The sequence below is a fragment of the Rana temporaria genome, chromosome 12, assembly GCF_905171775.1.
Source record: "Rana temporaria chromosome 12, aRanTem1.1, whole genome shotgun sequence".
Classification (NCBI taxonomy): domain Eukaryota; kingdom Metazoa; phylum Chordata; class Amphibia; order Anura; family Ranidae; genus Rana; species Rana temporaria.
This window is the reverse complement of record NC_053500.1, coordinates 126670908-126687286: the sequence shown is the minus strand read 5'-3', so window position 1 is coordinate 126687286 and position 16379 is coordinate 126670908. Positions and strand designations below refer to the sequence as shown.

The following is a 16379-nucleotide window of genomic DNA, read 5'->3' as shown; positions in this document are numbered from 1 at the left end:
ATATATATATATATATATATATATATATATATATATATATATATAATATATATATATATATATATATATATATATATATATATAGATATATATATATATATAGATATATATATATAGATATATATATATATATATATATATATATATATATATATATATAAATATATATAAAACTCAACGTGTGTGTGTGTACGTTCCAGCATCACGTCCAAACGGCTAAAGATATTAACATGAAACTTGGCACACATGTTACTTATATGTCAGCAACAAACATAGGATAGGTGGTTTAACCCTTACCCACCCCCATTTGCCATGGTCGGGGTTTTCCTTTAAAGTCCCATTCAACTCTATGGGAAATACATGTTACTTCATAACTTCCAAACGGCTGTAGATATTTCGATAACACTTGGTCACATGTTACTTATATGTCCACTTAAACTATAGGATAGTTAATTTATCCCTTAACTACCCCCATTTGTGAGGGTCGGGGTTTTTGTTTAAAGTCCCATGCAAATCAATGGGAAATGTATGTTCCCACATAACTTCTGTACGCCTGGAGATATTTCAATAATACCTGGTACACATATTACTTATATGCCAAATAAAAATATATGACAGTTAAATTAACCCTTACCTACACCCTTATATAAAAGATGGGTATATTTATATTACTATGATTTTCCTCCCCAAAAGGTTAAGATAGGAAGACCGGGCAACGCCAGGTATTCAGATAGATAGATAGACACATACATACATACATACATACATACATACATACATACATACATACATACATACATACATACATACATACATACATACATACATACACCACAGTTTCACTTACTGAGGAACTACTCTGACTAGAGTTGAATGAATCTTCTGCTTCAGTAGTCAAAGGGCCAGCGATTTGTTCCTCGATAAATTTTAGGTCTTCGGGCAAGTGGAGGCCATATTCCTTCATAATGCTCTCCAAACCGTTTGACTGGATAAGGTGGTAAAACATCTTCACAGAGGCAGATTCATGCTGGGGGGGAAACAAAACAAAAAAATAGAAGAGGAGGTGGTCACATCCAGACTGGGAGGGAATTTGGACCTCAAAAAAACAGAACAGAAAACAAAAAAAAAGGTTTAAAAAAAAAAAAAAAAAAAGCGACTGTGTGCAAACATACAGCAAAATATATTCCCATAGGCAAGACATAGCTCCTAGAAGCAAATAGTGTTATTCTATATGTAAGCTTGAAGTGTAGCTTCTAGAAGCAGGGGAAACTTTTTTTTTTTTACTTTATGGGAGAGATTTGCTAGCTAAAGAAAAGCTGAAGAAGTTAACAGCATTTAGAAACGTCTAGGAGCTAAACACCAGTTTCTAGCACCCCCGTCCCCCATCCAGCGGACAGCCGGCATCCTTCACAACCAGTGTATAGCTACAGGCTGGGAAGGTGGCCGCCACGTCCTTAACGCACGACTTATCAGTGGAATGTAAAGAACACAATTACCGGGGGAAAGAAAAAAAAAACACCCACACACAAACACACCAAATACCAGACCCTTAACCGAGCATGCAGCCTGACAGGCTAGGAAATGGGGGGGGGGGGGGGGGGGGGGGGGGAGCACGAGCAAGCGACTAGGGGTACCATGTAATCCTTACTCATTTACAGGGCTAAAAAATTCCAAGTCCTGAGCCACTAGCCAGACCTTAAAGCGGTTGTAAACCGCATATATAAATTTTTTTTTTTTTTTTTTTAAACCTGCAAGGCAAAAGGCATAATCAGCTAGTAAGCACCACATACTAGCCGATTATGAAATACTTACCTCGGAACGAGGTGAAGAACACTTACCTGGTCCACGCCGAGCGAGATGTCATCTTGCTCCGGCGTGTCTTCCGGGTATCGCCGCTCCAGCGCTGTGATTGCCTGGAGCGGCGATGACGTCACTCCCGCGTGTGCGAGATTTCAAATCGGCAAGGTCCGGCCGCCGTGGATTCCCCCCTGCGCATGCGCCGCTGCAATCAGCAGTGCATTGCGAGGGGAATATCTCCTAAACCGTACAGGTTTAGGAGATATTCTTTATACCTACAGGTAAGCCTTATTATAGGCTTACCTGTAGGTAAAAGTGAAAATAGGGGTTTACAACCACTTTAAGAGTTACTCGCCACCAGTTGCCCCACCCACCCTTTCCCCTGCCCCACCCCCAAGTCCGCCCCTAAACACGCCCTTGTAAATTATCTCATGAAATTACACTGTTAAATGTTTTCAGCAGAATTAAGTTAAAAAAATAAACAACATTAACATAAAGCATATCAGTACCCATCAAATGCAGCCCCACTGTGCCCATCAGATGCAGCTTTACGGTGCCCATGAATGCACACTCACTGCGCCCATCAATGCAGCCTTACTGTGCCCATCAAATGCAGCTTTATGGTGCCAATGATTGCAGCCTCACTTTGCCCATCAAATGCAGCTTCACGGTGCCCATGAATGCGCACTCACTGCACCCATCAATGCAGCCTTATGGTGCCAATGAATGCAGCCTCACTGTACCCTCCATTTTCCTCCTGCAGTCACGGCAGCAGGAGGAACATGGAGGGTATTGGTTCCTCTATATACCGCCCACTGCCCCTGATATCCGGGTGTACAGGGGTGAGACATGGGTCCCCTGAAGCATGGGGCTGGGATGAGTGACAGTGAGCGGTGGTAACAGTGATGAGGGAATGGGATGGGATCAGTGGTGATGGGTTGGATGGGGTGAGTGGTAGCAGTGGTGGGGGGATGGGATCAGTTGTGGCTATGAGGGGGGTTAGAGCACTGGCAGTGGTGACGGTGAGGGGTGATGGGATCAGTGGTGGAATCAGTGGCGGGGGTGGTGGGACAGGTAGCAACAGGTAGCAACCTATCACGGTACCACGTTTGAATACATGGAGCTCCTGAGAGTGGCCAATTCTTTCACAAATGTTTATAGAAGCAGCCTGCATGCCTAGGTGCTTGGTTTTATATACCTGTGGCCATGGAGGCAATTGGAACACCTGAATCCAATGCTTTGGAGGGGTGTCCCAATACTTTTGGCAATATAATGTATATAGCGGATACATTTATGAGGGTAGCTGCCAACTAGCTTAACCATTTTTATCCAATTCGTCTTCTCTTACCATGTTAGAGGATTAATTGCAACCCATAGAGAAACTAAATAAAAGTAAAAAAGGTACAAAGTAGTAAAAAAAAAAAAAAAAAAACACGTACCTTAAATTTTTTATTTTGACAAGCAAGAGGCATGAATCTCCCATCAAACATATGAGAAAATGGTCCATGACCTAAAAGAAACCACAGATGAAAAAACCCAATATAAAAATATTATTTACATCATCATCAGAATGTCTATGCAGAGCCACAATCGTGTGCTCACATTGTAGTTACCGACAGCTGTAGCCTGACAGCTAAAGCTGTCGCAGTCATTGCCCCCCTCCCCTTCTACGTTGGCCCTTTCACTGCTGCATCAACTCCAACATCGGTCACACTCCTAGAGAACACCTTTACCATCATTCCCACTTCACACAATCCTTTATACCAGTGGTTCTCAACCTGAGGGTCGAATGACGATTTGCCGGGGGTCACCGAATCCTGGGCTGTTTCTGAAGCCCGCACCACTCTCCCAGCCTGTTTGCAGCTGTCCAGCAGGGCTGTCCCTGGAGCCTGCGCCTGCCCACTCAGCCTCTTTGCAGCCGCATTTAAGTCACGGCTTGGCTGGGGGGGAGTGGGGCAGAGACTAGAGGTCAGCTGACTGGTGATGAATGTGAAGTGGGAGGGGCTGGAGGAGACCCCATCTCCTGATTTTGGCATAGGTGTCACTGCTACAAGTCACCACAAAGTCAGAGATACAGTGAACCCGGAGACACAGTGAGTAACACTACCTGTGATTATAGTTGCTATTAGAAGTCCCCACTAAAAATCAGCAGATGACCTTGATCAAGAGCACCCAAGTTGGCTCCCCCAGCACTGCCACTGATCTCCTGACACCCCCCCTCCCCCCAAGGAGTAAGAGAAGGAATACAAAATAGAGAATACTTGAAAGGGAGAGGAAAAGGAGGGGGAGGAAAACAAAGAAAAAGGGAGAGAAAGAATAAGAGAAAGAACAAGAAAGATGGCTAGAGAGGGATGGGGGATAAAACAAGAAATTGGGATAGAGAGAGAAAAAAAAAAAAAAAAAAAAAAAAAAAAAAAAAAAAAAAGAGAAAAAAAAAAAAGTGATACATCCTAAAATGTACCATAAGGGGTTTTAACCACTTCCATTCCATGAGTGTGCGCAATTTAAAAGCGTGACATGTTAGGTATCCATTTACTCGGCGTAACTTCATCTTTCACATTATACAAAAAAATTGGGCTAACTTTACTGTTTTGTTATTTTTTAATTCACAAAACTGTTTTTTTTCCCCAAAAAAGGCGTTTGAAAAATGATTGCGCAAATACTGTGCGAGATAAAAAGTTGCAATGGCCAGCATTGTATTCCCTAGGGTGTCTTCTAAAAAAACATATATAGTGTTTGGGGGTTCTGAGTAATTTTCGAACAAATAAATTATGATTTATGCATGTAGGAGAGAAGTGCCAAAATAGGCGCGGTATGGAAGTGGTTAATACTCTACGAGTGGAAGGGACTCAGGGAGTGCTAAATGTCCGTGGGTTAGGGGTGCAAATTACTTGTCTTGCCTTGGGTGCTGACAAACCACGCTACAAAAATAGTCTCTGTTGGGGGTCCCCACAACTTGGGAAATTTTAATTTTGTCCCTCCAATTCTGTTCTACTACTTCTTCCCAGACCCCCGTTTCTGTACATTCCTGTGGTCCACCAGCAGTTGCTCTCTCTCTTCACAGTTCTGCGCTGCACTGCTGGCTCACTCCTACACTACGTATGCATTTTCTGCTGTACATTTTTCTTTCCTGCACTGCCTTCCCACCCCAGCAGCTTTGCTCTGTCCAACCTGCCATTAACTTGCTCCCCTCTCTCTCTCTATATTTTGCCTCAGTCCCTTTGTGCGGCACACTCTCCTTTTCACCCGCTCTCTCCATTGTCTTCTCCAGCAATCCTGCCCTGTGCTGCTTTCTCTTTAGCCCCTCAGTTCTTCACTTACTATTGTCTCCCACAATGATCAACTCTATTCCCATCATCAACTCTATCCTTTTTGACCATATCCTAGTCTAATCTGACTCGCTTATCCCCTTCAGTGGCACCTATTCGCCACAGTTTTTCTCTTCCAGCTTTGCACTCATTCACATGGCAGCTTTAAACTTTAATAAATCAGCAATATTCCATCAACTTCTCACCCCACAGCTTAACCAACCTTCCATCTCTATGGGTGTCACCCCATTGGGCACGCCACACAACCCTTTGTCACTGCTTCTGCAAGACTCATCCTCCCCTCCAGAGTGCTGAACCCTCTCCTAACCACTGTCACATCTATGCAGCATTTTCATATTGTGTGTATAGAAAATAGTGCTGAGCTGTTGTCAAAATAAAAAGTGCAATGTGCAAAGTGCTTGTTTATCAAAAACACCACAATGACCAATAAACAATATTCTGGATCCTTAGTGTACTAGTAGTACTAAAAAGTTGTTGCACAAAGGAATGCAGATATATACAAATAGGCAAATCTTAATATACCTCATATTAGTAAGATATTTTGCCCCATCAGCAAGTACTGTAGCAACGTTAAAGTGCAAAAACAAATCCTTGAGGTACATATGCTGAAGTGGAATAGTGCAAAAATAACATGCAAATCATATATGACAGTACCAAAAACTTGTTGAATTTCTTATAAGGTGAACGTGCAGATTAAAGTCCAAAGTGGCAAATAAATAAATATGAAGTGCTAAGATTCAGTGTCTTCTATTATTTCCATGCCGTGGGTGACCCTCCAGTAATGGTGAATAGGTGGCCCCTTACCTCACTGCTGTGAGGTTACAGCATATATATCAAATCTTGCCTGGTGCTGCCTGGATGGTTCCTTAGAGCATAGGGATATGTTGCCTGGATGTATGGAGCAAAACGCCTATTCCTGGGGTATGGGGCCTCCAAATCTCAGGTGTGTTACCAGGGGAAAAATTAAGGAATCCCAATAGTGTAGTAATTTTTAAGGAAAGGAGAAGTTTATTATATAAAAAGTTGGTACTCACATTTAAAATCACATTACAGACATGTAAAATACGAGCGCCGAGCTCGTCCACGTCACCTCCGGTGCTTGTAGTGTCCCTACGCATATCGTCATTGACCACATCAGGTAATGTAAACAAGCATGGCAGATGTCCTTCTATTGGTGAATGATATTGCTATTACGGCAGCCATTTTCCTGGAGCTCAGTCACAGGAAGTGATCGGCGGCCATATTGCTGGAGGTATGTGTACGGCGCTGAGCGGTTTAGGATACAATGCTATGTATTTAGAAGCGTGTAAACCGTGGATTCGGCATACTAATTGGGGGGGGAAAAAGGTGTTGAAATGTATAAACCATATGGAATATTAAAAGCATCAAGGGTGTAAGATTGGTTCCTCCATGTGGCTGCAATAAATATATTGTAAATTTAAAAAATATTAAACAATATGCTACTGGAAATGACACGGGCGACATCAAATTAACATACAATATTAAAAATGTTTGCATAAGCATGCAAGTGATCTTGTGCGAGGTGAAAAGGGAATAGTTGAGACAGCTAAAAATAGGAGTGGTAAAAGGTGCTAAAAGTCGCTGAGGAAACAGTTAAGATCAAATTCCACATTAAGGCCCCGAGGTCCAAAAAAAATATCCATTAGGATTCTAATTGGCTTATAGTCATCACTTTATGACCTCCTCTCCAGTGTTTGTTGTAGGGCTCTAACCCCCCAAAACGTTAACTGAGTGGGAGGACATCTCCCATGCTTGTTTACATTCCCTGATGAAGTCACATGGTCAATGACAATACGCGTAGGGACGCTACAACCGGAAGGGGACGCGGACGAGCTTGGCGCTCGTATTTTACATGTCTGTAATGTTATTTTAAATGTGAGTACCAACTTTTTATATAATAAAACAGTCTTTTCATCAAAATGACTACACTATTGGGATTCCTTCATTTTTCCACTGGTAACACCTGAGATTTGGAGGCCCCATACCCCAGGAATAGGCGTTTTGCTCCATACATCCAGGCAACATATCCCTATGCTCTAAGGAACCATACAGGCAGCACCAGGCCGGATTTGATATATATGCTGTAACCTCACAGCAGTGAGGTAAGGGGCCACCTATTCACCATTACTGGAGGGTCACCCACGGCATGGAAATAATAGAAGACACTGAATCTTAGCACTTCATATTTATTTATTTGCCACTTTGGACTTTAATCTGCATGTTCACCTTATAAGAAATTCAACAAGTTTTTAGTACTGTCATATACGATTTGCATGTTCATTTTGCACTATTCCACTTCAGCATATGTACCTCAAGGATTTGTTTTATTTGCACTTTAACGTTGCTACAGTACTTACCGATAGGCAAATCTTAATATACTCATATTAGTAAGATATTTGATTTTGCCCTATTTGTATACATCTGCATTCCTTTGTGCAATAACTTTTTAGTACTAATAGTACACTAAGGCTAGCCATACATTATACAATTTCTTCTATAGATTTACCAAAACCATATAATAGAAGGTCAAATCTAAACACTTTCAATTTGTATGCAATCAGGCCGGCTCTTCTACTACACAGTCGAAGGTAAATCTAAAGGAAATTGAATAAGAAAATTGTATGGTGTATGGCCAGCTTAGGATCCAGAATATTGTTTATTGGTCATTGTGTTTTTGATAAACAAGCACTTTGCACTTTTATTTTGACAACAGCTCAGCACTATTTTCTATATACTTTTCTCACATAGGGTATGGTTTTACCTTTTTTCAGCTTTTGTAGCAGTTGAACCATTGTTCCAATCATCCCTTAGTAGCGCGGAAATATTCTTTGTACACTTATATTCCATATTGTGTGCAACCACTTCATTTCAATACATTGGCAATCTGTTCTTACACCCTATAGATTTAGGGCCTTTTTTTTTTTTTAACACTTTTTGAAAACTGCTGAAAAACTGCTAGCAAATATGTGGTAGTGACATTAGACTCTAAGCTTCCTTGGAGTGATGTGAATGATTCTTTGTGGCATGTGAAGTAGGAATAAATAAAAAACAAAAAACAAAAAACACACACCAAATCGTGGCACAGTCCTGCAATCTGGACACACAGGAGATCTCTCTGGTTTATGCGTAGTTCTGGTTGGCGCTCATGTAACACCTTTACAAGGCATCCTGCAAGGTGACCCACACTGTGCAAACAAGAGACAGCCGAGATGTTACCAGTCTTCGTGCTTTATGCGAGTATACCAGTTGGCAAAATGCATAACATGAATCTTTATCAGCAAGGCAACATTCTAGGCCAGGGGTCTCCAAACATTCGAAACAAAGGGCCGGTTTATTGTTTTTCAGACTCTTGGAGGGCCGGACTTTGGCAAGCGGGAGGTGGAAATTTTCCTGACATCAGTGGGACTTAACATATGGTATTAGGCAGAGAAATAGTGCCCCATCGTTTGTATCATAGGAAGGAATAGTGCCCCATTAGTGGTGTCAGTGGGAGAAATGGTGTCACATGTCAGAATAGTGTCTTGTATCAGTGGGAGGGATACTGCCCCAAGGGCCAGATAAAAGCAAGCAAAGAGCGGTATCCGGCCCTCGGGCCGCAGTTTGGAGACCACTGTTCTAGGCAAATTTAATGAATTGTTTAGGTTTGACCTTATATTACCCCTTTCATGCCTAAAACTATTTATGACATTTGGTGTTTACAAGTTAAAATCCGTATTTTTGGCTAGAAAATTACTTAGAACCCCCAAACATTATATATATATTTTTTAGCAGAGAATCTAGAGAATAAAATGGCGATTGTTGCAATATTTTATGTCACACTGTATTTGTGCGGCAATGTTTTAAAACGCAACTTTTTGGGAAAAAGGAACTTTCATGAAAAAAAAAAAAAAAAAAAAAAAAAAAAAGAAAAAGTAAAGTTAGCCCAATTTTTTTGCATAATGTGAAAGATGTTACGCCGAATAGATACCAAGCATGTCACGCTTTATAATTGCACGCACTCATGGAATGGCGACAAACTACGGTACCTAAAAATCTCCATAGGCAACGCTTTAAACTTTTTTTACGGTTACCAAGTTAGAGTTACAGAGGAGGTCTAGTGGTAGAATTATTGCTCTCGCTCTGACGATCGCGGCGATACCTCACATGTGTGATTTTAACAGTTTTCATATGCGGGCACGACTTCCGTATGCGTTTTCTTTGTTGTGCAAGCTCACGGGGAGGGGGGCACTTTAAAAGATGTTTTTTTTTTTTCTTCATTTTTATAATATTAAATTGTGTTTTTTTTTACATTTTGATCACTTTTATTGCTGTCACAAGGAATGTAAACATCCCTTGTGACAGTAATAGGGGGTCTAAAATCCCTCCTTTGCACTTCAAAGTATTCAGATTGCCGAAAACGGCGATTCTGAATACCGTGTACTTTTTTAAATCCGGCGCCATCGGCAGCCGAGAAACCCGAAGTGACGTCATGACGTCACTTCCGTGTTTTCAATGCAGAGACTGAATCAAACCTGTTTACAGCCTAGTTTCAGTTCCCGCCTGGACACAGAAGGCGCCGGATGGAGGATCGGGTCTCCCCGGTCAGAGCGTCGAGAGGCGGCGGGGGAGGGATGTCCCCTCCCGCATAACAACCGAGCGGCTTTTAGCCGCATCGGTTGTTATGTCTGGATAGCCGATCGCCGGCTCTAAACACTGGACTTTATATACAGCATTATTTTTGCACATTGCACTTTAATTGATGTAGCATTTTACATTATTTATTTATTCACTACTTACATTTATCTTATGAATAATTTTTACAATGGTCACGTCTATATATGACTATATATAGATTCTGAATACTGCGTTTTTTTTATTTTTTTTAAAAGGAAGTGACGTTTCTTCCGTGTTTACACTGAAGAGACTGGATTGAAGCCATACGCGTCTGCGGTTAGGCACTGGAGGCGGCGGATCGTAGATCGGGTCTCCCAGTGGGAGGGAAGACCCAGTAAGAGCAGCGGAGGCGGGGATGTCACCTCTCCCGCTCCTCCTGGATAACAAAACGGCTTTTAGCTGCATCGGTTGTTATCCCTGGAAAGCCAAATCGCCAGCTCTAAAAAATAATACCGGATGATGCCTGCAGCTGCGTGCATCATCCCGGTATAACCCCCGAAAGCCGAGGACACATATGTGCGTACGCACGGCGGCAAGGGGCTAATATCACTTTATATATTGCTTGTTTGTTAGCGCTGCACTTTTCTTAATCAATTTTTCATTTATGTAATTTGATCCACTGCTGTGCTGCCTGCTTTTCTGTTTTACAAACAGCACGGTATATGCGTTTCTAGAGTTCACATTTGTAGTGCGGTTGAGCACTGTATGGAAACGTAGAACATAGTTTTGGTGAATGTAAATGAGATTGTACAACGTCTAGTCAATTAGAACACGTTGCACACCAGCAACAGGAAGGACAAAGGTAGGGAACATACTCCTCAGACTGAACACAGTGGTCACAGCAGAAAAATATATAGAATTTGTTTTTATTCTGATTCTGTAACCTGCTCAATGAACAACTAATGCCTAGTACACGTACGGCCCAAATGTCGAATGGCCCGTGGGAATGGCAGTTTGGCCGGCTTCTGTCAGATGAGCATGCTGGAAAACCAGCAGCCGACTGGCTCCCAAACAGCACTCTCAGCCAATTGCTGACTTGAGTATTCTTGGGGGGGGTGTAGATTGCTGTACTAACATCAGACCGTTAGTACAGTGGCTAGTAGTGTGCACTAGGCTTAAAGCACTGAGCAAATAACACTGCACTTCCTGCATCTCAAAGAGTTTCCCTCCTTCACCCCCCTCTAGGGCTGCACGATTCTGGTCAAAATGAGAATCACGATTCTTTTGCTTAGACTAAAGATCACGATTCTCAAAAAAATTTATGCCAGAACCCCCCCCCCAAAAAATAATAATAAATAAACCTGTGATTTATCTATTTATCTGAAAAATATGAATATATATAAAAAAAAAAAAAAAAAAAAAAAAAAAAAGAGACCAGTGATATGTCTATAATGTTAAAGATCATATAACTCCTATGAAAAAAGCAGAATCAAACTTTGATTCTGCTTTTTTCATAGGAGCTATATGGTCTTTAACATTATAGACATATCACTGGTCTCTTTTTTTATAGATCAGAAGCAGTACTGCCAGCAACCATTGGGTGGCGCATGGATACACACAGTTGTACAGAACTGTGAGAAGGATGAATACATCACAAGCAGTACCGCCGGCAACCACTGGGTGGCGCATGGATACAAACTACTGCAGGCTGCTGAAGTTGGTTTTGATATCGGCGGCTTTTGCGTTCCACGCTGGTTACGTGGAACCAGCGGTGAAAACAGAAGAATCGCCGGTCATCCCGCGGGGAGAATCGAAATCGCGATTCTCTCCGCGATTAATCGTGCAGCTCTACCCCCCTCCCCACCTGGTCTGTCTGGTGTGTAAACTGTATGCGACATACCCAATAGAGTGCTCAAATCTGTTGTGGGAGGCTCCTGCGAACACATAATAGCAGCCACCGAGCTGTTTGATATACCGCAAACGCTGGAACTGTGGAGTGTCAATAATCCGGACCAGCAGGGGGTGCATCTCAATGTGACCATGGATTGGATCATTGAATACCTAAAACAAGAAAAGTAATATGCAAAGCAGCATTAATACATTAATCAAAAAAGGCATAGCTTTCCACAACAGGATACCAAAAAAAAAAAAAGGCTCCACTACATCTCCATAAGCATATGTTCATTAAAACTTGCTGTCTGACATCTTATTTAATACGCTTCAGAACACCAAATATTAGAAAATAATCACCTATTTTTTTTTTAATAATTCGAGAGAAAAAAATGTATATTATATACACACACATATATATATATATATATATATATATATATATATATATATATATATATATATATATATATATATATATATATATATGTGTGTATAAACTGTGGCATCTATATAAATAATTCGTAGGTTGTCCTATAAACAGATAAATCCCATAAACAGATTAATCGTAGCTGTACAAGTACCTGTAATTGATTATTAAATAAACGTAGTAGCATGTAGTCCTTTCTTTGATTAGTTAACAAAACAGTTGATAGCCAATGCAGGTGTTCTAACCTTTGTGTCTCACATAAAAAAATATTTACCACACACACACACACACACACAATTTATTAGTTACTTAATAATCTGCTTATCTTCTGCAAACAAAAGTGTGGACATGACACAAAAGCCACTTCCCTTTTATATTAGTATCTGTCTGACTTCACACTCCCTGTAGTACAATCTACTCACTAGATGAAATTGGCCTTCTATGCATAAAAGTTCAATTCTACTTTCCCTGACCCTCCGCTTGACATCAGTCTCTGATATATCCACAGATTTACAAGAAAAACTTCCATACCCTATTCCTCCATTCAAGGGAGGAACGGCTTTTCTGAGGATTTGACAAAGTGAGTGCCAGACTGCATAGGAAGCCAAGCTGGGGGGGGCGCAGAGAATTGAAGGGACATTTCCTAACAATCAGAATGGAGAAGTCTTTGCAGGCTGAATGTAAATTCTATTGGAGCTTTTGTGTCACCAGTACCATCCTTGAGGAGATCATCAGGAGCGGGTTCAAAGACACAGGGGGGGTAGCATGGTAGCCAATCAGTTTCTAATCTCAGCTTGTTCAATTAAGCTTCGGCACTAAAACCTGGAAGCTGATTGGTTTCTATGCAGAAGTGAGCCTCAGGCTGGGTTCACACTTGTCCGACAAACGCTCCGACATTGGGAGCTCATGTCACATGACGTGTGAAAATCAATGTTTCCCTATGAGAGCCGTCCTAACTGGTCCGACACAAGTCGGTCCGACTTTGAAAATGCTCCCTGTACTACTCTGGTCCTACTTCAACCCATTGAATATCATTGAAGTCGGACCAAAGTAGGACCCTTGTCCTTACCATCCGACTTTTGACATCCAAAATGGTGATTACAGCAGCAGTAAAAGAAATTTATCTCACTCTGGGGATTGTTTTGATTGGTCAAAGGACAAGTCAGACCGTTACAAAGTCGGATCAAAGTAGTATCCTGTTCATGAAAGTCGGATGGATGTAGGACCAATGTCGCAAAGCAAAGTAGGATGAAAGTCCTTGTGTAGTATATAGTGTGAACCCAGCCTGATTTGGCACTCTCCAGCTTTAGTAAATAAACCCTAGAAGGAAGGCCATTAGGATCAAACACTTCTTACACAGGGGTTCCCCAGCACTTTAACTAACGTGTCCTATACATGTACCGACATCAAACATTTGGGAGATAAGTAAAGAGTCACAGCTAAAAATCTTCAACTTCATCCATCTATCCCACACATTCAAAAAGCACAGGATTACCAACCAGTGGTTTGCGCATGAAGTGATTTTGACCCGGCAGACATAGTTTGATGACTAATGTCACAGACAGGGTTAAGGGAAGCACAGAGTTCTAGAAAGGGCTTTCAATGGCTTATTGGTTAGGTCTAAGGCGAGGTTCACATTGCAGCGATTTGGCAAGCCAAAAATCGGTGGCAATTGCACCCTCCGAAATAGTGCGACGCTGCACCGATTCCCAAAAGTTGTTTCTGTACTACTTTTGGCGACTTCAGGGTGTGATTTCCAGAAACCCGCACAGATGTCTCTGAAATTACCCCCAAAGTCGGGACTGACATGCGGGAATGAAATTGTGCGAGTTCAGCTGAAGTCACACCATTTCATTCCTGATGTCCGTGTGAACCTGCCCTCAAAGTCAGACATGTGGAAACACGCCTTGGTAAAGTGGACATCAGCTGGATCCACAATGGTAAAGGACAACAAAACTAAAACAAGGACTAATAAATGCCATGGTGAGAAAACAACTAGTCAGGATACTTTTAATATAATTTGAAAGATTTTTTTTTTTAACCAATGAGAATCAAACATTTATACTTGATTTATCAATTTATATATTCTTATTGCTACTCAAAAACAGGCGATTTACTGCTTTGTTTTAATCCATGCGCTACTACTAAATATGATTTTATTTTCTTTCTAATTAATTCCCAGAATAGAGAAATAACCTTAATTAACCACCATTCAATGGGCAAACGCCTGTTGGATATGGTGTACTTGCTTAGTTACTATTATTTTTGTCAACATATTCAATTTTTGATTAATTCTTATTATCTTATATTTAATATTCAAATTTTTATTTTATTTTTCTTGCTACTGGTGATTTATTTGATTTAATTGATCTGCCCTGTCTGGTGGTTAGGTTCATTAAGTACGCTGCCGTTAATGCTTCTAAAGTGGATAAAATACACATAAAGGCATGTGTATATACATATATGTATACTTCACTTTTTCCCCCTCTTTACAAAAACTATTCTTTCAATCGTGATCTGTATGCCATTTTTATCCTTCTAAATCCATTGCTGAATGTTGATGAGGAGACTTGCCTGACATCTTGTGGTGGAAATGTGGAACTACATGCATATATGGCTATTTAAAGCGGAGCTCCACTCTAAAGTGGAGTCCCGCTGATCGGCACCCTCCCCCCCTCCGGTGTCACATTTGACACCTTTCAGGGGGGAGGGGGGTGCAGATACCTGTCTACAGACAGGTATCTGCACCCACTTCCGGCCCTACGATACGGGCAAAAGACGGGTTTTTTCTCTGTTTTCTCTCATCCCCCGTTGTATGCTGGGAACACTCGGCTCCCAGCACACAGCGGGAGCCAATCGGCGGGCGCAGCGCGACTCGCGCATGCGCCGTAGGGAACCGGGCAGTGAAGCTGGAGCGCTTCACTTCCTGGTTCCCTCACCGTGGATGGAGGGGGGAGCAGCAGGGTGACGAGCGATCGCTCGTCATCTGCTGCGATCGGCGCTGGACTCCAGGACAGGCAAGTGTCCTTATATTAAAAGTCAGCAGCTGCAGTATTTGTAGCTGCTGGCTTTTAATATATTTTTTTAGTGGCACATCCGCTTTAAGCTCACCTCTCGGTCTCCTCCCCGCTTTGAGGAAAACAGCGCTCATTGGCTGTTGAAACGCGTCAGCGTCACACGGGAACTGTCAGCTGACCACACAAGGGTAATGTCCCCTGCAATTGCACGCTCCTAGGGGAGCCTGTTCAACAAGTGGACCACATGTGAAGCTACCAGCACGGCATTTTGACGTCACAGCAAGGACGTTTCTTTCCCTTGCGTGCGCAACACACAGTCCATGGGAAACGTCCCTTTCATCTGTATGTAGTGTGGGGTAGAGAGAAGCTTCAAGGAAGACTGCACCCGAGGACTTGGTGAGAGTACACACACCTGCCCACTGATCTGTTATGGATGCATTCAGTCTGCTTAATGGGCCCTTCTTGCCCAGTGGGATGGAAGGCACAGGAAGAGCGGCGGAAGGCCGAATCGGTTGTTATCCCTAAAAAAAAAAAAAAAAAAAAAAAACACCCCAACCGCCCGCCCTATCTAAAATAAATACAAATAAAACAGTACCACGGTGATGCCTGCAACCCCTCTAAAGGGGTTGTAAAGGTACAATGTTTTTTCTTCCTAAATAGCTTCCTTTACCTTAGTGCAGTCCTCCTTCACTTACCTCATCCTTCCATTTTGCTTTTAAATGTCCTTATTTCTTCTGAGAAATCCTCACTTCCTGTTCTTCTGTCTGTAACCACACTAGGGAGAAAGCCTCACATTACTGCGTGTAGAGCATCGTATTCGCCCCCTCCCTTGGGCTACAGGAGAGTCAGGACGCTCTCTACGTTGCAGAAAGAGAAAGGAGCTGTGTGTTAGTGGGCGTCCTGACTCTCCTGTAGTCGAAGGGAGGGGGCGAGCACGACACTCCACACCAGGGAGAAAGCCTCGCATTACTGTGTGGAGTTACAGACAGAAGAACAGGAAGTGAGGATTTCTCAGAAGAAATAAGGACATTTAAAAGCAAAATGGACACCTCAGCCTAATGTCGCACTGCTGAACCAGTGTATCCCTGGCCTACCTAAACAACCCCAGAGCTTAGCCTTTTTCATACTGTTGGAGGCCAAATTGACCATAGCTAAGGCATGGAAGAAGCCTTCAGTTTCCTTCCTGGCATTTAAGAGAAAAGTCTCCTGGATAATGTCACAGGAGCAAATCGTGGCAAAATGTGCGGACCAATCAGAAAAATTCAGGTCCACATGGGAGCCTTGGGCTACATACTGCAATGT

General features: G+C 42.1%; 1 protein-coding gene across 1 annotated transcript in view; it reads right to left on the bottom strand.

The window, feature by feature from the left end:
* The window catches only part of SAMHD1 (SAM and HD domain containing deoxynucleoside triphosphate triphosphohydrolase 1), a 58344-nt gene that overhangs the window by 22311 nt on the left and 19654 nt on the right, over positions 1-16379 (bottom strand). The window contains exons 4-7 of the mRNA XM_040330599.1: positions 11641-11801; positions 8218-8332; positions 3237-3308; positions 848-1027 (exon numbers count right to left, since the gene is read on the bottom strand). Of these exons, the coding sequence (XP_040186533.1) occupies positions 848-1027; positions 3237-3308; positions 8218-8332; positions 11641-11801 (528 nt within the window). The remainder of the gene's footprint in view (positions 1-847; positions 1028-3236; positions 3309-8217; positions 8333-11640; positions 11802-16379) is intronic.